The following is a 27,551-nucleotide window of genomic DNA, read 5'->3' on the forward strand; positions in this document are numbered from 1 at the left end:
TGTGCCCCTCCCTAAGATTAGGACAGTTCTCTGACCTACAGCCCTTTCCTATGCCCTCTTGCACAGGGTAACAGTATGAGAAGAGTGAAGAGAAAAATGACTGCCTAAAATGCCACAAATCCCTTGTTCAAAAGGCTTGAGAGTACAGAATTTCTCTCTCTGTATTTTATTGTCGCGAAAAGTTCAAATTATATATTCATTTCCAACTGGCAGACTTACAGTTTCTCTTCCCAGTGTTTAGAAGCATGGTGGTGCATAGCATTATGTTCTGTGGGAACTGGATGCAGGGAGACTTCCACCTTTGCTTTCATTGTTTCCTCAGCCAGCAGGCAACACTAAAAGGAGGGAGCAGTCACTGGAGTGCAAAAGGAATCTAGTTGAGACTAGTTGGGCATTTTTAAATTTCTTTTTCTTGTTTACACACTTTTAAAAATCGTGTCACGTTGATTGTATTCTGAACATTGATGCAGAAATCTAAGAAATTGATACTGAGCAAGATCTACCAGTAATTTTCTGTTTAACCTTTATCTGATGCTATCCTAGGTAGAGCTATAGCTCCTCATGGATTACAGGATAACATTGTGATAAAGTGTCTGCCATAAGCATTAAGGAATGTTCCAAATTCCATTGGCGAGTGGAACTTGAAAACTATCTTTTTTTCCCTCAGCAAGACCTGGGAAACTTATTGAAAGTAACTATGCAGTTGTGATTGGCAAATATATTTAAGCCTGCTGTAAGCCAAGGCAGGCTCATAAGACACTAATACTCTTTGGATCAGGCCCTTTATTCAGTGAGCCATGCATGTTCTAACTGGGTGTTGTGGAACCTCTGGCACTGTGTTTGTTCATTTTATCATCTGGATCAACAAGTGGTCGTTCTGGCATTCAGGCATGTTCAACCATGCCATGATTTCTAAATGACAGCCTAGTGCCAACAGCAAAGAGATCTGACGTTATGATCAGCACCTATCTTGAGTGCTCACACTGCCACTCACTTTTGGAAACAGAACATATGAAATACAAGAAATTAAGTTACGTTATATGCACTTGTTTTTAACATGGTGTTAAGTAAATGTATGCCATATGTATATATTTGTGGAGTGTTTACTGTTTACTGTGTTTCAGTGTGTTTGCTGGCTGTCAGATTCCATATCCTAAAAGAGAATTCCTCAATGAAGATGAACCTGAAGAGAAAGGGGATAAGGTATAATAAAATCCTTTTTTCTTTAAAAAACCCCCACTTTTAAATATGCAATAAGAAAGCATCATGGTGCTACCAAATGAAAACTAATGAAACACGAAGAGTTAACAAAAAATATTTTTCTGAGGTAATGCTCAGCTCTCTTAAAACTGCTTCTCAGAAATATGAAAAGTATCAGATGACTTTGGGGTGTCTCAGGTGGTATTACCAGTGTGGTTTGCCCTGACCTGTGAGGAAATGAGCTTTATGGGCTGTTGTGTCAGCAACAGCCTGCTTTCAGCTGCTGTCATTCCAAGAGGACCTTGCTGCTTCCTCCAGCATTGCATGATGAAAATACATTGTGAGCACATGAAGAGAATGGCATTTTCATTGTATGACTGGCATACATCCAGCCATTTGAATGGAGATGGCTGTTGGGGTCTCAAATAAATAGTGGCAGCCTGCTTCTGGCACTACATCAGAACATTTCATCCATCTGCACACAGTTTCCTGATCATGTTTTAAGGGCTTTCAAACACAGGAGTAGTAAGGACTGTGAACTGTTCAAGTAGTGACAATCTGCTCTGAGTATTCTTTTTCTCATAGCCCCATAGACATGGGCGAGAACTTGTTTGTGTGCATAGTAAACTTTGGTGTGTTTGCAACATAATCTGATCTGCTTGGTGTGTGTAGCTCAGCTGTGCTACATGACCACAGGGATTGTCCCATCATGCTGTAAAGGCTGGACAGTAGTGCTATGGTGTAAAAAACAGCTTGTTATTTTCACTTAACAGTGTACAGTGAGGCACCAACAGTAATAGCTAACAAAATGTGAAGAGAACAGTCTTGAACTGTAATTATCCGAGGACTATGTGAGAAGGACTGTTATCTTTTGGAGAAACCGTTGGACTACGTGCATCTTCTGTTTTCGTTTTTCTGCATAATGTGACAAACAAGCTGAGTTTAAAAATACATTTCAGAGAGCAAGTTTTGTGTTCAGAACTGATATTGCAGTTCTTCTGTACTGAGAGCAAGTGGTAACATCCATGATTGTTGTGTCCAGATAGTTTTTTCAAAAAGAGGAAACAGACCCTTAAACAAAAATAAAATGAAAGTCATAATAGTGATTTGATTGTAATGTAGTTACGAGTTCTGCTTCAGCTCTCACAGCTTCACAAACAAGAAGAAACCTTATGAATTAAGATGACTCTGGTTTTTTACTTTCAAGTCAGTGTACTTAAAAGTAAATACCTTTTTCCTGGGAGTGCTTTGGGGGGTGATGTCAATGGCATATTTATATTCAAAACAGCCAATATATAAATGGTCTTTCAGATTGTTGATGACGGTCACGTATTTATGCACACTCCAAATTAAACTTTTTTCAGACCGGTTGAGTAATATAAGTCACACATTACTCATTGAATGTGTTCCCACAGTGTAGACAATGTGGAGGTAAAGGATATTCTGGAAGTTAAATATGTACCATGTTTTGTTGCTTTATGATGTTATTGTAAATGAAGTTTGTTTTTTTTTTTATATACTGCTTTGTTTTTGCTTTGTTTTAAAACCATAAACATCTGTATAGTCCTTTGGAAACCGGGAGAAGTTCTCTGTGTTTGTTTATTTGGAACTTGAATCTGAATTGAATAACATTTAACATAAGCATCCATTCTTCAAAATGCATAATCGTTAGTCAGCAAAGCTAAAATGAGGGTTTGTAGCACAAAGGGAAACTATTCTCTTCTCATTCAAATTCTGTTAGGCAAGTTTCTGCTGGGTTTTTTCTTAGGTAGAACCAAAATTTGATTTTGGTAATTTGTGCCTGAGAGGTAACAGGTGTCAATATGTTGTTAACTGTAGGCCTTTTATAAGTTTATTCGTTTAGGAACCACCATGAACCAGACTGACCCGAGGACAGTGTCTTTGCTGGTGTAAGCCATTTTTGTGCAGTAATGTGGTGCAACTAGACCTCAGCTGTAGTCTGACAGAGCAGGTCCACAGAAGAGCAAGCTCAGGCTAATCAAGTAAATTTTGTGCCAAAATCCAAAGCGCAAAACTTGGGACCTCAACAAACTCTTGTCTTTAATTATGAGTGTTCCTGCAGTATTTGTTTACACATAAAATTGCAACTTTTCAGCTCACACAGTAGCAGCAACCTCACATTGCATCCAAACACCCCTATGAAAACACAACTTAGGCAATTCTAGCACAAATACTGCCTTAGTTATTGGTTTTTCTGTAAGTGAAGCTCAAATCATTATGAAAAGATTAATTGCTTCTTAATAGATTTTTTACAAGCTAGTTTGATTAACTTTTTAAATTATTGAAGTCTAAATTTCACAGGATACAGAATCTGACTGAGATGGGATTTGAGGACTGCAGGCAGGAGGATACATTATTAGTTTTGCTGAATGTGAAATGGAATTGAAAGCCATCTTGAAGTCCTTGAAGATGCAAGGCTTCTTTGTAATCTTAATGAATACATCATTGCAAATTTCATCTGAATGTATCTTGGGAGACCATTGTGATGAATGGCTTAGATACAGATCTTTTGTGTTCTTTATCTGAGGTAATTAAGTGCATCTTGATGATTGGGGCATCAAGAATTTTCTCCTAGTGGCAACTGGTTGTCATGATTTCTGGGAAACTAATAAAGTCAGGGTTTTATAAAAGACTACCATGCTTGAATTTTTATATAAGCAGATATTCTAGGAAAAAAATACTATCCTGGAATGTTCCCTACAGTATACTGGGGGAAGGGTAATAAGGCTTTTCAGCTCAAGCCATGTCAGTTGTAGGTTTTTTCTATGATAACCAATTGAAAAATCTCACATTTGGAGAGAAATTGCTGTTCTTTGCAATTTTCTTATGTGCTTTAGTGCTCTGATGGAGGAGCCATCCCTGGTGCTCAAAAGCAGGTGAATGGGTGGTCTTTCCCAGAACTGTCTAACCATGGAGGGCAGAGTTGCTCTTTCTGACCTTCCTTCCACTTCCCTAATACTCTTTTAAGTCTGTATCCCTCTGAAACCAGAAGCGTACAATATCTTTTGCTCTTGTGTTCTCCTTCTTAACCTTGTTTCTCCCTTTTGTGGCGCTTTTTTCTGCCTCTCTTCCTACTAGGTCCCAGTGTCATCTTAATTATCTGGCTTCCCTCCCTTTGCTAGTCTTCTCCTGCCCTTACCAAATTCTTCTCCAGCTGTTTCCTCCTCTTTTGTCTTCAACTACTTATCTCTGGTTAATTTTCACTTTTATGCTATTTTAGTAAGATTTTCTGACCCTATGCCTGGTGCACCATGCTGGACCCTATTTCCACTATAGCACTCTTTGCAAGGTGCTTAAAAGCACAGTAATGAAACCTGTTTCTGGTTTTGCACAGAATTTTCTTGCAAACTAGAAGAAATTATATAATTTCTCTGGTCTCAATTTGCTTACCTTTCTGGCAGTAATGCTTCTTCGAGTTATTATGATGTGAAAGTTTGAAAAATGGTTTTGATTCTGAGTGAACAAGGCTGTTGAAGCTCTTAGAATAATTTGCTGTGGTTCACCATGTCTGCCGCTGAGCACTAGAGAAATTTTGGGAGTTTTGATTTAGTTTGTTAGATGATTACTGCTTTATAAATGGTTCCTTCTGTCCTCTGAGCACTTGGCTAGCTGTAGGAGGCACTAGACTGTCTTTCCAGTTTAAGTCCAACTCTCTTCATTAAAGAAGAAAACCAGTCACAAATGGGATACCCCCCACAAGGTGTGCAAGAGTGTACTGAGAACAAACTTCTCCCAGCAGTCGGCCTTGCTGTATTTTCTCCTGGAGCAGACAGGCCTGGGTTGGCAACTCTGCGAAGTTCACAAACCCAGCTTAGAGCAAGTGACCATGTTGTCTCTCTTCTTCCCTTAGAATCAACAGCAGCAGAATCAGCATCAGCAGCAGACAGCACCTCAGCAGCAGCCGCAGGCAGCAGCGCAGCAGCCGCAGCCGCAGCAGCAGAACAGCACCCAGACCAACGGGACGGCCGGAGGCGCTGGCGCGGGCGGAGGGGGTGCAGGCGCGGGGCTCCAGCACAGCCAGGACTCCAGCCTCAACCAGGTGCCTCCCAACAAGAAACCACGCATAGGGCCTTCAGGCGCTAACTCAGGCGGGCCTGTCATGCCTTCAGATTATCAGGTACCTTTTGAAATTTTGCTACTTCTGATGCTGCAAGACCAAAACATCGTTTTTCCCCCTTGCCCACTGCAAGAACACATCATGTTTTAATGAATTTTTCAAGTAACCTGAGCAGGCATGCTGCGATATATTATATTAAAATGTTGGGTTTAAGTTAAAAGGTTTTGTTCTGTGATTAGTCATTTTCAATACAATACCACTTTGAGTTGTATCTGCTGCACCCTGCTTTCCATTTCAGGAAAGCACTTAAATATTTGCTTAACTTCATGTTTGAGAGTAATCTTACTGAAGCCAGTGGATGTAAATGCTGCATTGCATCAAGTTCAGGATGAACTTGAGTCTTGGCAATATTAAATCCTGTGTGAGGAGCAGGTCTGAGAAGATCCCGAGAAGCAGAAGTAAAATTAGAACTAAGCTCTCCCATTTCATTCCTGTGTCATTGTACCTCATATTATCACATGTATGAAGTGGTTCTGTAGTTTATTCTGGTATCTTTCTAAGTCTACTTCTAATGTTAAAGGAAAAATGCATGCTAACACAGGAATGTTGTTTTGGTTCATCTGTATGAGTCATGCTGAAGTAGAATGCAAAGACATGCATTGTTTCTAATGGGACCAAAATTGAATAGGTTTCATGTCTTCTAGTACAGTAGCATTCATAAGTAAAAGCAGTATCACTGAATTATTTTTGGGTTTGCATATTTGTCTTTGCTTACTAGAATTATATTTTCCACTGAAGAAGTGGCTTACACTAAGTATAGAAGGCATTGAACTTACCAGGCTCTTCAGTACTTTTGAGTTTATGCTTGCTGGAACAGTAATGAGTTGAAAGCAGAATAAGAAAAAGGTAGATATTAAAGGTAGATTTTAAATGATGTTAGGGACTCTGCTATTAGCCTCTGAGAGAATCCCACCTTGGAGAACAGTCTTTTCAGGCTACTTTAAACTTAAAGTAAGTAGCTTTCAAAGCACCAAGCTCTGGAGTTGCCTTGACTTAGCCCTCCAGACCTTCTCCACAGACAATTGATTTCTCAGTGCCAGACATTTTTCTCCCATTTCTGTTTGACTCTTTTAATTACAAATGATCATGAAGGCATTGAGGGCAATTTAAGGGTAAAGACAACTAGGTTTCTTTTTTGAAAAGTTCCAGACAGGCTTGAGGCCTGGACAGATCACTGCAGCTGTCTGAATACACAGTATTTATGGCTGGTCTGTTTTGGTCTGTACTTTGAGGACTGGTGTGCTGCATTTGATGATATCCATTATAGAATTCTTATCCAGCTCTCTGAATTGTTGGCAAACTTTCCCCTTACAAGTTGCTAAGAGTCTAAATATTTTTTTTCCAGATAGATTTTTTTTTTTTACCCTCTATGATGCTTTCTATCTAAACTTGAACAGCAAAGGCATCAAAATCATGATCTGTATGTTTCCTTTACATTGCTCACTAAATTGTATGGTCTGATTATCCATTTTTATATTCGTGTTTGGCTTTCTGCCCTTAAATTCTAGCTGACTGTCTTCTGTTCCAGAAAGGAATGTTTGCAATTTGTCCAAGTTTGACTTTGTTAAAAACAAATTCTCTTATGTGGAACAAAAATAAGCATGGGCAAGTTAATGCATTCTTGTAGTCTTATGGCATTAATTTTACTCCAGCATATCTTATTCAGGAGTAGGAAGAAGATTCCCTTTGCTTTGAGTTTCATTTAGCTTGTGATCTGAAGTCTCCATTGAAGTTTTCTTGTAGTTCACCAACCTCAGTATATGTTGCTTCCACAAATGACAGTGCAAATTACTTGTTGAATTTTACTGAGCATTCCTTTTGTGACCCTGGGTGTTTTGCTTAGCAGGGTGAGCTGATGCTTTTCATCCAGAATAAGCTCCTATAAAATCATACCAGTTATAAAAAATCTTTTTTTTTCCCATTAGAAATTGAAAAAACTTTCGGAATTTAGAGAAAAATTTCAGGTTTTAGACACTCTGTTAACAACCTAACTAAATAAGCCAAGAATAATCTGGTTATTAACAACATATGTGCTGCTGGGACATGTCTCTTCCAAAACTGGAGTGCTGAGCTGTTGCCTCCAAAACTGACCCTTACAAACAAGTGAAGTTACTTGGTACAACCATTAGTTATACTGGTATTATATTGATATACACAGGTCTCCAGTATGGACTGTTACCTCTCTCTCTCACTGTAGCCTCACTGTGCTTCACCTTGAAAGCAACCTTCATATTCCTATGTTAGAACACAGAAAAAGTTATGTGATGTTTTTAGGATTTAGTATGTTTTACAGTTTATGTAAAATTGAAATTATAAAGCCATGTACAGAAACAAAGGGCAGAACTGTTTTAGACTGCCTGAACTTTAGGATCCTGCTCTTTCATCATCCAGCTGAAAAGTTGTTAGGAGGCTTTCACAGCTTTCCTGGTTGGGGTCCAGTGGTTAGATGAGACCATTGACTGCCTTCACCAAGCAGATTCTCAGTCTGTGGAGGATGTGGTGATCTTACAGACTGAGTGTCTCCATGGGATTTCTGTTGAGAACTCAGACTTCTCCAGGGCCTTTCTGGAACTCATAATGCTGATATTTAATCACAGTGTTACGCTCTTTACACTTTTCCTAGATGATTGCTGTTGGCCACAGGCCTGTTGATGACCCTTGGACATAGCCAAATAGAACCACTAACTAGGCAGTGAACAAAACTCTATTGAATGACTGCCTGAACCCTTGCTTAACTTGGCTGGAAACAAAACTGTTTGCTGACTGCAAATTTGGGGGGGGGGGTTGTAGACTCTCCTTTCATGTGGATTGGGGTGGGGTTTATCTTGCTGGAGAGTCTCCTGTCCACTGAACAGTACTTCTCATGCCAAGTGATTTTGCAACTTGCATTATTGGGCAGCTCACTATTAATTCTGGACAGGGAATGGATGTGATAATGAAAGAGCAAATTCATCAGGCTGGAGGTTGCAAACAGTCCATGAATTTTTCTTGCTGAGGTTGAGATCCACTGAGCTGACATCCCAAACTGTGGAGGGGAAGAGAAAAACATTTAGGAAAATGAACGTTAGGTTATTGTACATACCCATGCCCAGCTTTAAGCAGTTGTCCTCATCTCCAGTAGATAAGGCAGCAGGTTGAAAGACTCACCTAAAATGATATTATTTTTTCTTAGTGGACAATTTTTCATTTAGATAAATTGAGTAACTCTAAGGTCATGGTTGTCTTTTTCTCAGAAAAGAATAAAATGTTTCTCTATAACATTTAGTATTACGGATCCTGAGAAGGGTATTTATGGCCTTAGCAGTTTGATTTTGCATTAATAGCAATTACAATAATGACAGAAATAATTGTATGAAACAGATGAATTTTGAAAGGGAGTCTGCTCTTGTGTCTTGTGTATTTTTCCTTCAGAAAATGGGTGTGTACCTGTTGTACTTCTAGGTGTCTACCAATACCTTTGTGTGCTGTGTTAGGGCTGATTGCAGATCAGAGTGATTACTTGTTTTATGGGACCCTAAATAGTAGCACTCTTTAGTCAGCTTCTCCAACAATTATGTTTTAATGACCTTGAGAAGGGTTCAAAGCTTCCTGAGCTGCGTAGTCCTAACAGCCTGGTTTTCATTCCCTTGATCCCTTTCTTTTTCTTTCCTGCAGCACTCCAGCTCACGCCTGAGTTACCAAAGCAACATTCAGGGATCTTCTCAGTCCCAGAGTACAATGGGCTATTCCACATCATCTCAGCAGAGCTCTCAGTATCACCAATCTCATCAGTCTCACAGGTACTGAGAGGCCTGACAGGCTGCACTCAGAAAGGAATGGACTAAAAGCCAGAAGACTCCAGCAATATGAAGTTCATAATGATGAGAAGACCAAAAATACAAACTATAATGCAGAATTAAAGTTCATGATGACAAAAGGAAAACTTCACTCACTGAAGACTTCCCCCGCCCCATCCCTTTATTGCCATAAAGGAGATTCTTGTGAAGTTTTCCTTCCTCCCTGCCCTTGCATGTGCTCCATTGTGGTTACTCTAATGAACCCTTCTGATCTGAACCCAGCACTTAATTTCTTTAACCTTTGGAATTTTGAAGGATTCCTGGTGCACCTTCCTTATGCTGTAGTGATTGCCATAAATCTGTCTTTTCAATCTCTTTAATGGGATTTTAAAGTTTGAAAATCTTGAACTCCCAGGCTTTCAAGCTTGTATATAGTTAGTTTTATACTAGGCAAACCAGTTTAGCTATACAGGTATATTGCACCTTTTTAAAGCACTATGTTATTTTCACAGGATATTACTGTTTTGCTCATGGATGTCAAGAACAGCAAAATTTTACTGTTCCAGAGTATTTTACTATTCTGTTTTTATTAGTCTAGTTTTCAGGCAAAGTTAAAAATAAAAAATTTAAAAAATTAATAAAATGAAAAAAGGAAAGAAGAAAAAAAACCACCCAAGTCTCTGCAGCGACAAATATGCTTCATGCTACTGGACTGAACGCCAAACAGAAGATTGCTGATATTTCTTAACTCATTCACATTGAATTCTTGAAATCACAGTGATCATGCTCTGACTAGTTTTAAATTAAGTGTTATTTCAAATGAAACCAGGACAGTCACATAAAAAGGAGATGCTTTCAGGATCTGTTGGAACAGAAGAATGGAATGTCTTCCCAGGCTGGACACCAAAATAGTCAGGAAAATGTATTTACTGCCCTCGAGTCTCAGTAGGAATGTGGATGATGCGCTTGTTTTTCTCTTAAGCAGCTGATTAATGTATGTGAGAGTTCTATAAATTTAGCTTTCTTTCGCATTCCTGAGTCAGTTCTCGAAATTTAAAGGTGACAGAAATACTAAGACTTGCTAAAACAAATGCATTTAATCATTTTACGTTAGAATTAATAATTAAGAGAAATTATTGTGCAGTTTGAAAAGCATGTTGAAAACTGTTCCTTTTTCATGTTTATAGTGCATATTCTATGTCCCTCACATTGCTGTGATTAACCAGATTAGTTACACCAGATGCGCTTGATTGCACTGAAATGTTTCCTTTTCCCTAGAGCAAACATGTTTTGATTGTGCCTAAGGGACTGCAAGTGGATGGGTAGCTGGCAGAAAATCCCCAGTAATTAAGCAAGAGTTTAGAAGCATAATCAGGGGATTATTGTCCAACTTCTGGAACCACAGTTATTCAGAGACACACAACATGTAATTTGGGACAACTTCGTTTTTCCTTCAGCCTTCAGAAATAAGGCTGATTCTAGTTGCAGAAAACCTGGAAAAATGCATTTAAAAAGATACTGGCAATGTAACACCAGTGAGCTTCTACTACTGGTGTCCAGAGAAGACGTAAAGTGAGAGAAGGTTAACAATACAGATTTTTATGCTGCACAATGTTCTCTTCTGTCCTGTGTCCACACAAAAAAACCTGTACACCCATACACGTTCACACTGAAGTTGTGATCAGATGTAGCAAGAAGAGGGTCAGGCACTGATCTCTTTCCTGTGGTGACCAGTGACAGGACCCGAGGGAATGGCCTAAAGTTGTGTCAGGGAGGTTTAGGTTGGATATTAGAAAAAGGTTCTTCACCCAGAGAGTGGTTGGGCACTGGAACAGGCTCCGCAAGGAAAAGGTCACAGCACCAAGTCTGACAGAGTTCAAGAAGCGTTTGGACAATACTCTCAGGCACATGGGTGTGACTCTTGGGGATAGTCCTGTGCAAGGCTAAGAGTTGGACTTGATGACCCATGTGGGTCCCTTCCAATTTGGCATATTCTGTGATTCTGTGAATAAATCTGTTTGCTCTGAGGAGAATGCTATTCATCACAGCTAGTCACATACAAGTTTCTACTGGGTTTCATCTCCCAATCACCTTTACTGCCCCCTTCCTCCTCAAACTTGTGCTCTTTTCATACCTTTTGTGAGCAGTTGGCTTGTTTTGGCTATACTTACCATCATGTGGTTTTGACAACACCCAGCTGCTCTGGAAAAGCAACTAAAACCTGCTTTTGTCATCAAATGAGTAAGAAGGTGGTGAAAAATGAAATGAAGCAATTGAAAGGAAAACCTTATTTCTGGGGAAAAATAATCTCCCAAAGGATACTTTCAATGTGTAACCCTTGAAATGCTCCATTTTATACATGCCCTAGTAGCCTGTTTGTAAGAACAGATTTTAATTGTTCCTTTATTTCACTGAGCCTGAGGGTTTGCTTGCTTTCTGTCTCACCTCTTACTGATGTTAATATGAGGTACTTTTGAGCTAATGGATATTTGACCAATGCCATAAATTAACATTTGACTTGAGTGTCACGTTTCTGGAAATTAATCTTTTTGTCCCCTTCTGTTTTTTTCGTCTTTCTCTTACCTCAAAATTATTTTGTCTTTTCTACTACAGTAATGTAACATTTCTATTCCCTACTGTGACCTGCAACTGGTCATCAAAATTCATACAAGATCAGGAAGTGGCAGGGAACCATATGGTTAATTAAGGTGGGCTCTTGTGCCAATAAGGCAAAATCATGGTGTAGATTAATCTCTGTGTAGAGTGTGAAACTTCACAGCAATGTAAGGTGCTTTAATTGAGTGAGCTTCCAGCTTCTAAAGTGACTGCCACGACCTCTCTCTAAGCTGCACTGGTGTTTCTGCCTTGGTTAGGTCTGGTAGATGACCACATGCCACTCCTCTCTCTAGCTTTTGTGTGCACACATGAATCCTCCGTTCCTTCAAACTCACCACTGGGAGGACAGTGAATAAAAGCAAAAGAGCTGGCTGCAAAACATAGGCTCTGCACACTCTTGTAGTTCCTTCCTGGTGGTGAAATAATTCTCTTTTTCTTGGGAGCTTGATGCATGCTGCCGAGGTCAGTGGCCGTCATAGTGGAAGAAGCGTTGCTGTCTAGGGGTCATCCCGTGAGGTAAAAATGTTCTGCTTTCAAAAGCGAATCGTGCAGTTTGTCATGGGAAACCAGGACCATGTCATTTTTGGTTTTTTTTGCCTGTGCAGTTTCGTTATTGCTCATAGCTCTATCTCTGCCCATAACCCTTAGACCCTCACCAAAGTGTTTCACACCTGTGCTGAGAGATGCAGGTGACACGGGCAGAACTGTCTTCTCCATCCTGGTGGGAGAGCAGGCTGCTGGGTACAGCTTTTCCCATTGTGGCTCAGAGGAAACAAACACGTGGGGAATGAATAGGATGAGCAGCCTGGTCCATGTTGGTGAAGTTTATGTAGCACAAACTGCACAATGAAGGAGAAATATAGGGGAAGCTGCGAGTCCTGCACTGTATCTGTGACACTGTATCTGGGGAGGGGGAGGGAAGAGCATTCATAGCGGGAGGGGTGGCGGGAAGCTAGAAGTGTTCAAATATGTATAATATTTTATATAAACATAATAAGCTTAGTTCCCCTTCATAATCTTCAGGAATGGTACTTTAACACCATTAAGCAAAGAATTGTTTTAGGATTAAATAAATGTATTGTACATAAGGCCATACGTAATCTTCTAAAAATGTCGCCAGACAGAAGCGATGTGTATTACTATATGAAAAAAGTCCTTAATGCACTGTTATCTTCTAAATATTTAGTAGTAAATTAATGCTATTTAATTTTTTTAAAAATTTGTCTTGTGTAGACACTAAAAAGTATTACACAAAATCTGGACAGAACATGTCCTTTTTAACAGCAATTTAAAGAACTTTTTATATATGTAAGGTAGTAACTTTTCAAATTGTTCTAGTTGTATATTCCCATGTTTACTATTTGTGGAAGTGTGCCTGTCTCTATTCAGTTTTTTTTCTAATAATTTCATGCACACATCTTTCATTTTTATAGTTTCCATTGGAAATTATTGTGTATGCACCTCATGCTGCCACAAAACTTTGCCACTCTAGATCTGTGGTGGCCACATTCAGCAGTGCCCATGCCAGTGGGCTAGCAAAACCACAAAGCAAAATACTTGTTTCTCATTCTAGAGTTGAGAGTTTACTGCTTTTAAGTTGTCCTGATGTCACTCTTGAAATGACTGTTAAAACTAAGCTATGAGTTCATTGCATTTATTTTATATTCTTGGTTGTAATGAAATGGAATTGACTTTGCTTCAGTGTGAATTTTTTTAATAAAATAATATACATTTGTAATAATAATAAAAAGTTCAAATCAAATAAGTGTGCAGAAAAGTTTTTGTAAACATCAGCTTTGGGCTACCAAGAGAGAAAATACAGCCCACGAAATTGCAGTTGTAATTACATTCAGAATGTTGATGATATCATACACCACACAAAGCTTGCAAAACCTCAGAGTTGAAATTACAGCTTTTAAAATGTCCATGAGGATATTCAAGGGTATGTGTCTATCAAAATAGAATGAAAGCTTATGGAAAGCAGAATCAATGGAGTGGTTCTCTTATGTTTTGTTCTGTGCTTACAAAATTCTGGCATGCTGTGCTGATGCCCACTGTTGAGATTCATTATTACTTGCATGACAGTGCTTTAGATGTATCTTCTGAAAAAAAGCTGATCTACTGCATTCTGAAGATAAATGCCCTCATGCCTTTTCCTCCTGCTGAACCCTGGAGCATTTCAAGATGTCAGGTGACAACATGGAAAGCACGAGCTAGAGCATGTTGGTGGGTTTTCAAAGTGGGGTTTTGTGTGCTTTGCTAATCTGTGTTTCTGTTCCATCTAACCATTGTTTCACAGATGGATAGCTAATTCCTTCCAAAAATCACACTTGTCTTCTCCATAATAGTTGCCTGGGTACTTGCACTACCAATCGTGTTAAAAGGCTTTAGTTTCTGATGTGCTTTTTGCATAAGGGTGAGAGTAGGAGTGGCCTTTTGCCAAAAAACTTAGTCTTCATTTCTTACACCTCAAGATTGAGCTGTTGCTTCAGCCTCAGTGCAATTGAGCATTCCCAGCTCTATAACCCTCATAGTTTCTGTTTCTGCTGTCCTGGTTTTTTTTGTTAAGAGATTGTGCTTAGTCAACAGCTTTGACTTGGATGTTCTTAAAACCTCTTATGTTGGCTCTGTCTCAATCTTCGTTCTTCTATAGCATATCTCTCTCTCTGTTTTTTTCTACCTTGTCATGCAATTTACAGTCTAATCCAACTTGATCATACTGATCTGAATTACAGTGTAGTCCCTTTTTCTGTCCTTGACAGCTAAACTGCTTAGATTTCACAGCCATTGAGAAAGTTGCAGAGTAGGTTGTTTATATTAGTCTCTTGCTTTGACTTGTTGCTTTCTGCTTTGTGTTACTGCCCTGGCTCTGCCATCTCTGTTGCATTAGTTGTGAAGCTTCTCTCTTCACTTGCACATCACTGCCAAAGCCTGCTGTTATGCCATCCCTCTTACTCAAATCAAGAAGTTGTATAAGTTATCTCCTGCTCTGACTGTGCCACCAAGTCACATCCTCTGTTCTAGATTTCTAAATAAGCATAAATTTCTGGAAAATTCCTTCTTAGGTGTCTTCTACATCCCTCCTTAAAACCCTTGGCTTCAATGTCTACAGAAGTTTAGTATTTTGAACTACTGGTGCACAATGAGTCGTCCCTGTTGTGTTAAAGAAAACTGTCCCAGTGTTTCATTATGCCCTCCAGTCTGTCTGCACCCATCTCTCACCTCCCTGTATGCCCCTCACAAGCTCCCTGTGACAAGAACAGTCATTTTGTTCTGATACAGTAGCTTCATGACTGGGGCTTGCAGCACTCTGTAATATGAATAATAATCACTTTATTATCGTGGGGTCTTACTGCTGGACAGTACACAGTAGTAGTGTTCTCACTTCCCATGTGCTGTTTCTGTAAAACATCATATTGGTGCCAAGTATCAATTTCTTCTGGCTAATCACAGAACTTGAGCTAGCATTGTTCCAATAGCCAGCAAAGGTTAATGATGGTTTACCTGTAATGTTTTTTTAACAGGTAGGTCTTGCTTTTTTTACCCAGAGAGCTTCATGTCCATGTTTATGATCACAGAAAAAAACCCAGAAGCTTTGGTTTATTTTGGTGGTTTTACAGTAATGTAGAAAAATAATGTTGCATAACTACTACAATGATTTTTTCATTTGCAAGAAATATTTATTAGAGCAACAGTTGTTTGAGGTAGATTAAAACCACCAACCAAGTTTATGAAAGGTGTGTACAGTCAGCTGAGCTGCTGAAATTGGTGGGGGAGTACTACACTTATGTAACAGATATCCAAGTTAATCTAGAGTAGGTGTTTAAAAAATTGTTATTGTTATTATTATAAGTCTGAAAGTAATACCAACCTACCTATAATTTTTATATAATGTGCTTGCCTTGGAATACTTCTGTAGGATCAGTTTTTTCCAGCTTTGTGTATTGACGAACTGGTACGTGTATTTTAAGGACTGTAACAGGCCATTTCTGTGATTATTTTGTTTTGTGTTCTTCGAAGCATCTTGAACAGTACACACAATGTGAGGGTATGTAACTTTTGCGTGGACATTGCATGCGTTGAATGAAATATTCAGCCATACATTGCTTTGGCTAAAATGTCTTTTGATGATATTCAGTAAGAAATTGTGTGAAACGTCCAACTGGTATTTCAAGTCATTATAGAAAGGTTACCTATGCCTCAGTCCATTGCCAGAATGGAGTTTTGCTTTGCTTACACTAGCAGTAAAGGTTATAAATAAAGTAGTAAAGGAGGATCTGTATTTTTTTTTAAATATGACTTTTTAAAATAAGGAATTTTAAAAAATCAAGTATTTGCTACTGACTCTTGGATATGGTACTGTAGCCAGCAATAATGTATTTTATGTGATTTCCATCCCAGAAGACTAATCATGTCATTAAGTAATAAAAAAACAATATGTGAAGCACTGAAGAAAGGACTTCTTCATAGCTATCAGCAGCAAAGTTTTAATTATGGATCAGGTCCTGCCAAATGATGTATGGTTCAGATGTCTTTTCCATGGCCTGCATTTGAGCCTACAGTGTTAAGATTCTTCCCTATATCCACAAATAGGAATTGCTTGCAATGTTAGGGGGAAAAAGTAGGAAAGAAAGTTTGCAGCATTTGATTTTGTAACAAAGTTTTAATGCTATCAAGTTTAGGTGTCTGAAGTTCTCCAAATCATAATGAACTTTTAAATATTTTTAAATATATGTTTTTAACATTTGCATTGTTAAAAATGTTTTCTACCCTTATCTGGGCAACACAGCACAGTTCTGCTCTGGAAAGATAACCTCTAACTCTGCATGCTTGACCTGGTCAGGGACACGGTTGTCAATTCGGAGTCTTGCAATTTACACAAGTGGGCACTGAACTTTAACCTGTAAGTTCAGGTCACACAGGTTTATGGAAAAGCAATCAGCTTTTAAAGAAAACATACTTCCTTAGCTGAAAGGTGAGCCAGAGAAGTGCAAAATTAAAGGCTTAAAGTCTTACTGCAGAAGGCTCCTGTGGTCCCCCAGTTTGATAGACAGTGCTATGAGATGATTGTAAATTGTCAGATCATATAATTATTGCTAGGCTGTGCAGTTCTAAAACATCTGTTGTTGGTCATGCCATTTTCTAATATGATGTAGAATCAGTAGTTTGCAAAAGTATAATTAAGATCTTGTTTTCAACTTATTGTATGACTTGTTCTTGCAGTAGTACAGAAGAAAGAAGGACCGTTTCCAATAGTTTGGTTTTGGTGGTAAAGCTCAGAACATTAACTTGCTAACAAAGAAGAACCAAAGGAGATCAGGCTTCTCCCTTGCTGATACCCTCCTTTCGCTGCAGCAGAGGAGATTCAAGGAGGCAGATCAAACGGTGGCATTTTATAGTAACTGCAGTTCTTGGGAAACATTTGCTTTTGAAAAGAAATATTTGTAAATATAGCATCACAACTGCAGAAAGTATACCTAACAAAGTTGATGGTAGCAAGTCACCTTTACAAAATTCCCTGCACACAGTGAGCAGACTGACTTGCTCATGTTGAGAAGTTTGTAGACTTTGGTTTTACCCACCCATAGATGCATGAAAATCTTCATAGTTTGTGGTTTCAAAATACTCCCCCTGGTAATAATGGAACTTTTCTTTAAGCATCTAAAAGTTTTCTTGTAGCTTGCAAGCATAAAAATAAATCCCTGCTCATTTAAGAAACAGTGGGAACATCTAATAACATGCCCTGGTGGGTATGTCCCAGTGGGAATTATCAAGAGTTGCTTCTGCATCTTGCTGCTGCTGGATGAAAGCTGGAAGTCCCCTGTGACTTTGAGGCAGTCAGTTCTAGGAAGCAGGAATGGAACAGCTTCTCTTATCATCCAGACTGATATTAGAGCTGTTTAAATGTATTTGAGTCATCTGAGATTGTGACATGTATCATATTTGAGCAGTGGCTGTACGCTTTCAAATCCCAAGAACTCAATCTCCCACGATAACATTTACATATATTGTCTGTGGAAAAATGCTCAACTGTGACTTGTTAATGTAAATCTTATGAAATACTTGTCAGTGGATCGTGTGTGCTGGAGGACATAAGAAATGACCTGCCAGCTAGATCAGAGCCAGGCATGTTCCTTTCCACCTAACGTGCCAAACTCATATATCAGTTGTAGTGTGTCATGCTTTTATTAATACACAGTGGTTGTGCTATTCCAAGACTGCCTTATCACTGCAGCTTCTCGTGCATCAGAGATGTGGTAATCCGTTTGTATTCCACCTACCTCCTTCAGGCTGTTTCGTGCATGGCTGTGGGGAGACCGGCATTTCACTGGTCTGGGACTGTGCGTAGTCTGCACATTACCTTGAAAATGAAATCAAAGGAGCATCATAGCAGTATTCAGTCTTGTCCTTGTGTGGGCTGAGATTCCAGTGCACGTGACATGGCATACTTATGGAGGGGACACAGGAAGAGAGTTGCAATTATCCCTGCTTTTGTGGGAGCAGGGATGGTTTCTGAATATGCTACATGTGAATGTCAAAACAGAACACACTTTTGCTTTGATGAATTCACAGTTTTGCCAGAGAGGTGAATTCCAAGAGTATGCTCATTTAAATTATTAGGGTATGTCCTAAGTTTGTTTAGGCCAACATGGACAATAAAACTGTGTTGACATTGATAGTAACTGTCACTTCTTAAATTAAAAAAAAAAACAACAAAAACAAAACGAAAAAACGTAAGCAAGTTTCCTATGCCTTGCTCCTCTCACGCACATATCCAAATGTGGATCTAAGGAATAATTTGTTTCCCAAAAATGCCCTGAGAAAACAGGATACCCCGTGTAGCCAGAATAGCTATGCATCCTAAATATAACAGTGCTGAGTATTCATAGAGCAGGGTTCAGGTTTACACCATGTACCACAGCTTAGGATGTTCAGGGCCAGATGTCCCCCTGTAACATGATTGCTTCCTTCAGCTGGGTGCCAGACCAGCTCCCAGCCCTGCATCTGCTGGCAGGGAATGCAGTTACCTGACCCAGACCCGCCTCTTCCTGGCCAGAACTGTCCCTCCTACAAGAGAAGGTGGTTTGTGTCGTGGACAGATTTCTCAGCCCCTACACAGACCGTGGCACCTGTCTGATGTGGAGGTTTGCTACTGTGGCTGGGTGTGAGCTATTGAGTTGATCCTCTGAGAGGCTCTGGAAGCAGTGGGGTGGGCACAGAGATCCCCTCGGATACGAGGGGTGGTGGATGCAACATGCCATCGTGGAGCAGATCCAACACGGAGCCCACGTGTGGAGATGGGAAGAAAGATTACCCAGCCCTCAGGAGCCTCCACCTTACGCAAGCTGTCCGCACACATTGCAGCAGTGGGCGTCTTGGGAAGGTGCCGGCAGCGCCTGGGGCAAGCTGGGAGAGGGTAGTGCTGCTGGTGTGCCACCCTGCCATCTGGCACAGAGAGGGTCTGGCTGTGGGATCCGCTCTCCCGGATACTTTGTGAACACCGTGGTGCTTCAGAAAAGCTCTCTAGACCTCCTGGAGCCCCCTGGCAAATCCCACCCTTGCAAACTGGGGCATGAGCCACTGAAGCGTGAAAGAGACTGGAGCCAGCAGCGAGGTGCCAGCCAGCACGGTGATGGGCATGTTGTGCACTGCCTCTCCCCCCACGCACGCCGCTCCCCAGGGCCTCCAGGTGGGAGAGGCAGAGGGGGAAGGTGCCATGTGAGGACCAGCTCACTCCTGACTGTGGAAGGGTGACGCACTGAATTGCCCAGCTCTGTGGTTATGTGCCTCCCTGGAGTGGGCCTGCAGTACCCATCTTCCAACATGTTTCAGGCCCTGAAGTTTCTCGGAGAGTCTGACGAGTCCCGCATGTGGGTGAGGGTAGAACTTCTTTAAGTTTTTAGAGATGTGTTCTCCTACTTCTCTGCAGTGCCCCAGACACAGACCTCGTTCTGCTGTGCTTACATGCTGTCCCACAGGAGGGTCTCACAGTAACTGGCAGTTCACTGGATTTGGATGGATTTTCAGGAGGTCTGATCCCCTCCAATCTTTTTTTCCCTGCCCTGTTCTCACCTGCTAGGGCTGCTGTAAGCTTTAGCTAAAATGCCCCTTTTTGTATCATGGCTCAGCTTTGCCCAGTCCTACACAAACCCTCTCTTCTCCAGCCACCTGGCAGCCTGCACCCGAAGAGACCATTTTGTGGCTAACGTTAGATGCATTAAAAAAAAGGTGTATTTAGAGAGCCCCTGGGTGGTTTGTTTCACTTTGCTTTTACTGCTGCAAAGGATATTCTGCTGCCAATGCTGTCTAGGTCCTGGCTGTCCTGGAGAGTTGTCTGACAGCTCTGATGTTTGTCAGGATATGTAATATGACAGCATGTATTTGAGAGCACAATCCCTGTTGGGATTATAGTCTTCAAATTTTCTTACATATTAAACCATCGTGTGCCTTGTGAGAGACTACTGAGGAGGCTGCAAAGAATAGTCCTACATGGGAGAGTTCAGCAGTATGGCAGGCATCATCTAGGCCATCTACTTGGAGAACGAGTCTTGCTGAGTAAATGCTTCTCGTTGACCTGCAAACCAAAAAGAAAGGTCTGATGGAATCTCAAATTCCTTGGCCATGGCAGGCAAAAGGAAGTCTGAAAATGCCATGCTCATATAGGGCTCCTGACAGCCTATCTAGACTAGGCAAGAAGTGGTTCATGCAAGCCCTCTGCCAGCAGGAATCTGCTGCCTCCTTAAATCATCTGCTGGGCAGGCAGCCTTGTCCTGTTGAGGGAGGGGAGGCAGCAGAGGAGCTGAAGCAGGAAGGGGGTCACTGGCATCATGTTGCAGTGCTGCAAGATGAGTTGCTGCCTTAGATGGCAAGGAGGGGACTGCCCCTTGTGCTCTGCAGAGAGGGACACTTAGCACCCCACTGGCATTATCATTTTGGCCTCCTCCCTCTGCAGCCTGACCTACTGCCCCCGAAAGTCCCAAGTAGCAGCTACTTTGGAGGAAGGCTTCCAGCTAAAAACTACACTGACTCAAATGACTTTCCCACTTGGTAAGAACAGGGTGAGAGCTGGACCCTGTTCTGGGAAAAACTCTTGAAAATGTGTATTTTTGCTTCCCTTTGCAGATTCTGGCAGGGAATGAGCATGGGGTCATTTGGGGAGGATCTGAACAAACCCTGACAGAATCCATTAGAGGGACTGACATCCTAGAAGGGGGAGAAAGGTGGAGGAGGCTGCCAGGCCTCGGGGGTATTCTTTTATATTTCATTTATGATCTGTTGATTTGGATCTGGCTGGGGTTTGAGCCCATGAGTCACGTTCACATGGGCAGGTGGGAGTGGCTTCATTATTTTCTTTTGAATCACAGTTCTCTGTCACCAGAACATGCTTTAACAGCCACGTGCACGTATGCGTGCGTGTGTCTGTGTGTGCATGCAAGGCCCAGCCAGCCTGGAGGGAACAGGCTTGGCTGACTTTGTCTCAGCTTGGTGGACTTGGCAGTGGTAGGTTCACAGTTGGGCTTACTGATCTTAAAGCTCTCTTTCAATCTAAATGATGCTAAGATTTTGTGATATGTGAACTAGGATGTTATGAACTGTGATCAAGTGCCATTCTGCAAGAGTTTCTCACAGCTTCTGTTTCATACACAAGGCTCTCTGGTGAGGGGTCAGGACCTCCTTTTTGACTCCTCCACTGGACTTTTGGAACACCGGCATGCTTATCCTACTTGCTTTGTAAGTGGGTACCATGAGCCTGCAACAGTCACTGCTGTTGGACCTCGGTGATGGTGTGGTCATCACAGACCTATAGAGAATGGCTGGGGTTGGAAAGGACTTTAAAGATCATCTAGTTCCAATCCCCCTGTCATGGGCAGGGATACCTTGCACTAGACCAGGTTGCTTAGGGCCGAATCTAATCTAGCTTTGAACACTTCTAGGGATGGGGCAGCCACAACTTTTCTGGACAAGCTTGCTTGAGTTCATGAAATGTTTAGACAACACATGGTGTAAGTCTTGGAGTGTCTTGTGCAGGGACAGGAGTTGAACTCAATGATCCTGATGGGTTCCTTCCAACTCAGCATATTCTATAATGCTATGACTGTTGGCTCATGTCCTGCTTTTCATCCTTCTCTGCAGGGCTGTTTTCAATGAGTTGCTCTCCCAGTCTGTACTCGTATCTGGGGTGGGGTAGACCGAACCCAGGTGTAGCACTTTGCACATGGACTTGAGGAACTTCACAAGGTTCTCATGAGTCCACTTCTTAAGCTTGCCCAGGTCCCTCTGGATGGCATCCCGTCCTTCTGCTGTGTCAATTACACTGTTCAGCTTCGTGTCATCTGCAAATCTGCTGAAGGTGCACTCGACCTCATTGTCTATGATGAAGATATTGAAGAGCACTGGTCCCAAGACAGAGCCCTGAGGCACAATACTCTTCGCCATGGTTCCCACCCACTGTCCAGAGACACACAGACTAACATTTTCTTGCCTGTTGTATAATAAAGTGCAAAGAGGGTTTGGAGTCAGAAGATGGGATTATCATCTCACGCTGCTGTTTAGGGGAGCACAACTCCAAGGCAACAACCTCAGTTGGGGGCACACCAGGCCAAGAGAGATGTTTGTGGTGTGGCTCACAGCAGCACTATGACAATGTTCACCAGAAGCTGCTTTGTGGAGCTGTATATCACAAAGTGCAACCCCTGTCCCCTGCCTCAGGAGGATTGTTGAAAGCTCCAGAAGCAACCTGAGCCTGGGAGCAGCGGGCCTGAAATCTCTCTGAGTCATGGCTAGCCCAAAGGTGTAGGACCCTCACATGGAGACAAGGTGTACAACTGCCTACCGCTGGGAGGCAGCAAGTTCAGGCATCAGGACAGTAGAGTTGTCACTGTCTCAAACCCCAAAACCCCAGCTTTGTAGGAGAGCCCAGCAGGCACCACTGCAGGGGTAATGGCTTTCTTGGCTTGAAGGAGGTGGTGCAGCCCCCAGGGGAACATGTATGGAAGATGAGGGGTCTGGGGTAGCACACACCCTGCGTGGGCAGAGCTGGCCCCATGAGGGCTGTGCCATAGCTCCCACCATGCTTGTAAAGGAGAGCAGCCCTTCAGCTGCACTGACAGTGTGCCAGCCTGAACACTGTGTTTGTGTGGACAGGACAGAGGCAGCCAGGCTGGTGGCTGCTGTGCTCAGCACTCCCCTCACACGCCAGCTGGCTCCTGGCAATGCCAATGGGAGGGCAAAAATCCACTGGTCTGCTGGGTCCACTGAGATGCTGAACTCCTCTGAGCTTTTCCATGTGCACCTGCAAAGGGAAAGCTGCAGTGAGAAACACCTCAGGCTGTGAGCGCCCAGGCACTGCACATCCCACGTGCCAGAGTATGAATAATGTACAGGATATGTACGACGCCCTTTGGCAGCTGATGAGAGTATGTGGTGCAGGCTGGAGGAGGGGGAAGAGCCATGAATCTCTGCTGCCCAGCCCAGCAGCCTGCAGAGCTGGGACTGCTCTGTTGAGCTGAAAGGCCGCAGAGCCAGCACCATACCACCAGTACCAGCCATAACTCCTGCTAAACCTGGGAAAGCCGGGGTTTGCAGCCCTGCCAGGAGAGGGGTGACTCTTTAGGAAGATGTGCTGTTCATCAGTTGAGGTTTGTTTTGTGGGTTTTTCCGTCCTAAGACAGCTACATACAAATGTGAAATTCACATTTCTCTACAGGAGTTTGGCTAAATACTCTCACATAATACACAAAAAAGTTTCAGCACAGGTCTGAGCCAACTCCTTTCCTAGAGCCTTTCAGAATAGACTTGTCACTGGTTTCACTGGGAGGCTTCAGAGCAAAACTGTTGCATCCTGGCTTTGATTTTGCAAACAGCTTCTTGAGGCTTGAAAATGAAATGCCTGTCCCTAGCTGTTGCCATTTTCTGCTTGGCAAGTCTCTCTGCCAGCAGCCTCCATGGTGTTATGATGGGGTTTGTAAATGTGGTTTGTGTTGGCCTGTGTACAGGGCCTCAAATATGAAGTCTGTGGTGCAATATATGTTTGCTCCTTGGTGTTGGCATGGTGTGTTTGATAATGGACCTCTTTTTCCTTAAATATAGGAATAGGGAAGGGGCAGGAGAGCTGAGAGGAGATCTTTCTGCTGTTCAGATGGGACTGAGGAGCTCAGTAGCCAAGTGTGGCTGGCCAGGACCTCTGTGGCTGGCTGGTGAGGACCTCTGCCAGGGGTTGCCTGCCATCTGCTGGCAAATCCCACGGGATGGATGGAGCCCAGGAGGGAGCTGGAAAAGGAAAGCTGTTGTGGTTAGGTTGTATCACTCTGGCCAGAGACAACACTGTTTTTCTGATAGGACTGAAGGCAGAGGGTCCATCACTGATGCTTCCCGCTGGTGAGGCTGCATTACTGTCCAACATATTTCCATAACACCATTACTCTGGCCAAGTCGCAGAGATATGTGGCCCTCAAAGTCAAGCCCTGAAATTCCTCATTTGCCATTGCCTAGCATTCAGGTACATTCTGATGCTGACATCTTGCCTCTGCATCCAGCTTTTGCCCACCTCCAACAGGGCCCACAGTGACCACCATCCCAGGACCAGCCTGTTCTCTGTAGTTTTGAAGCCCCGAGCTGTGCCAGGTTCAGGGTTATGGCACTTTCTTGCTAAAGCAGGTATCATCAGTGCTTTTCCTCTGGGGCTGCAGGAGGATGACATGAGGATGATGCCACCATGGAGCATTGGCTGTGGGGTCAACAGGGCAAGGCCACTAAGGGAAGCAGCCCCAGCGATGAGCTCCTCACCTGCCTGTCACATCGCCGGAGCTGAGGCTGACCTCTCACAGGCTGGAAAGGAGTGGCCAAACTTCCCAACTGGGTCGAGCAGAGCGGCAAGGTCTGTCTGGGCAACGGGGTGGCAGGCAGCTGGGCACTTTGGTGGCGTGATGGGGCAGATGTCAGTGAGCTGGCTGGGAGTTTTGTGCCTCTGAATAGCAATGCCTGAATCTATTTACATACCAGAATGCTCTTGTAGTCTGGGGCCCGGGGAACCAGGCAAAGAGGATCTGTACATGTTCCTGGTGCAGAAAGAACAAAGCTGTGATTTACAGCAAATGCCTCCCTCCCCCTATCTCTGCTGTGGAGATAATCAGTGTTTTGCCCGAGTCTTGCTGTTTGCACAGGGAACCTGTTTTCCAGATTACTTGACACGTATTTTGGCTTCTTCTGAGTTGTCAGATAATGCTGGAGACTGTTAAAGTGCGGAGCAGAGGCACTCCAAGAGCCCAGCCTGCTGGGTCAAGCAGCATTAGCTCCACCAGCAGACACAGCAGATTGGTTCACATGCCACAGGGCTGTTGTTGCTGAGCTGGACTGCTCCATGCTCTCCACCATCTTCTCTCCTCAGCTACCCTGCTCACCCACTCTGCTGCAGAGGCTCATCAGTGAATCCCACCAGCAGTGAGGACACCAGGCAGCCCCAGGCAGCACGTGCTCAGTTCAGCAGGAGAGCAAGAACCCTCCCATGGGGTTCAACTGCTGTTTGTACTGATGGCTCAGTCTGTCTTCTCTCCGCCCTTCTCCCCTTCTTCTTTCTCTTCTTCTGTGAAAAGACAGACTGGAATAAACTGCTCTGCATTGCCCATCATGGCCTGAGCAGGTTGGAATAGTACTAGGCTCTGGTTGTGAGCAGTGGTAGCTGTGTGAGACAGATTTTGGGGAGTTTTTCTGGAAGTCTGTGGCATTGCAGCACATCCATCCATGCAAAGCCAGGCAATATGTCTGCTCAGACAGTTTTGTACATTTTGAACCATCTCTGAATTAAAGCTATGTGTGGGCAGTTCATAAATGAAGCTGGGAGCAGTTCTGGTACCAGGAGATAGGCATCCTCGGGTATCAACTCTAGTTCCTGTGACAGTTATTTCTTTTAGCCCTGAGAGTTACAGGAGCCAGTACCTGCAATGCTTTTTGCCACATCTTAACTTTGATTTTTTTATCCACAAATTATCCCAGGCTGTTTGACTCTCTTGTCTCACTCAGGTGTGCTAGCTATGCCTTTTTTGTAATAAACTTTTAATCACTTGCAAAAACAATTGCATCCCTAACCTGGGAAGGAGATTATTACTTGTTACATGAAATCCCATCTGGCAGCAGCAAACCCCACTGCAATCACTTCATAACAGCACCTGGAGGCAGACACGTAGCCCTAATGTAAGGCAGGTATTTGTAAGTGGGATGGGTACCATGACTATAAAAGGAAGTTTAATGAAATGGCCTGTGCTACCTATGTATGTGACACGTGCTGTAAAGCTGTAAAAACTGTCCATCTTTCTCTCCAAGCTACTTTATGGCTCTGTTTCTGTATTCCCCACGATACAGACCTGTTGAAATAGTTCTAAATATCAGGGTATTGCACAACTTGAGATAACACTGCCAGTCTTGCTCAATGGCAGAGGGATAATAATGGCAAGCTCTCAAAAAATACCTGCAGAGAGAGATCCTGGTTTCATTAGCTTGTTTGTTTTAAGCTGAACTGCCATACTTGCATTTGTTGGTGCCAAATTCTTTTGCTCCCTTTGCCATATAACAGAATGCTGGCTTGGTTACCTTAAAATGTAGCCTGAAACAATTCCTGTGCTGCATCAACTGCTGGAAAACATGCAGCTGAGGAGAAGAGAATTTAGGTGTTTTCAGGAGATACTTTGGCAGTGAGAAGGGAAGGTGCTGCTCAGGAGATTGGCACCTCACATGCAGCTCTCCAATGAAACTCAGTGCAGGGGTGAAAGCAGCAACAGCACTTCTTTGCTTTGCTTGCAGAGCTGCAGCCTTGTACTCTGCTTTTCCCGAGCCCCCTCTCCACCTAGCTATCCTTAGTGTTAAAAACCATGCCCTACTAATTGCTGTCATTAAAAATAGAGGGTTTTCTATCCTCTGTCAATAGAGAGGGTGTCAGCCCCTGAGCCCTTCGGCAGCAGTGCAAGGGCTCCCATCGACGCTTGTGGGTGCTGGCACCTGGCCCAGGACAGCCATCACTGCCAAGAGCCGCACTGCCACCCGCTCTTCAAGTGAGAACCCGATACCAGGGCAAAACCCAGGACAGCTGCAGCAGTCACACACCAGTGCACCATTTGGAGACTTACAGAGAGGCACAAAAATGAGCTGTGCCTTAATATAACTTATTACAACCAGCTAACCCATGCTTTCCAGAAGAAAATTGCATCTTCCACAATATATTCTAAAGCTGTTGCTGCACTGAGGCGTACTAAAGGCACCATAAAATCTTAAAAATGCATCAGACAAAATGAAATGCTTTTCTTATAGTGTCACTGTAATCCCGACTAGGGCTATAATGCACGAATGTGTGAGATACATGGTTCCTTAAACAGGGTCTGTTTATGCAAGCATTTCCTTGCCATGCCTGCTGGGAATACAGCCTCGACAGGGAAACGACATTTGCGAACAAATGAGCAGAGAGACACCAGCAAGTTCTCATCTCTGAGGGAAATTAGCATTTTAATATTCTGTGCAGGGCTTTGCTAGGCGGCCAGGGCTCGTAGGTGCTGTGTAATAATGACACCAATAATTAATAATAAATCTGATGCTGAAATACCACTGAGTTGGGGCTGTCTGCATGCCTGGAATGTGGCAGGGGTTCAGGGTGGGAGCCGCTCTCATGGCAGTATTTTACAAATGGGGATAGGAGACTCATAGCTAAAATTAAGAGATAAGAAGGGTGACTAGTAAGAGAGCTGAGTGGCATGGAAGTAATGAAAAATCTTTGGTGCTGAGAGAAGGAAAGACAAAGGTATTACAGGCCTGATGCTGCTCCTGATGTTGCACTG

The 27,551-nt window shown here is 42.7% G+C and overlaps 1 protein-coding gene across 3 annotated transcripts in view; it reads left to right on the plus strand.

The window, feature by feature from the left end:
- The window catches only part of CDK19 (cyclin dependent kinase 19), a 126,240-nt gene extending 112,745 nt beyond the window's left edge, over positions 1-13,495 (plus strand). For all 3 annotated transcript variants that reach the window (XM_051792186.1, XM_051792189.1, XM_051792188.1), the window contains 3 exons: positions 1,125-1,203; positions 5,072-5,338; positions 8,993-13,495. In XM_051792186.1, coding sequence (XP_051648146.1) covers positions 1,125-1,203; positions 5,072-5,338; positions 8,993-9,124 — 478 coding nt within the window. In that variant the 3' untranslated portion in view covers positions 9,125-13,495. The remainder of the gene's footprint in view (positions 1-1,124; positions 1,204-5,071; positions 5,339-8,992) is intronic.
- Positions 13,496-27,551: the final 14,056 nt, after the last annotated feature.

Source organism: Manacus candei, unplaced genomic scaffold (assembly GCF_025592945.1).
Source record: "Manacus candei isolate 608988 ecotype Guabito, Panama unplaced genomic scaffold, ASM2559294v1 h1tg000034l, whole genome shotgun sequence".
Classification (NCBI taxonomy): Eukaryota; Metazoa; Chordata; class Aves; order Passeriformes; family Pipridae; genus Manacus; species Manacus candei.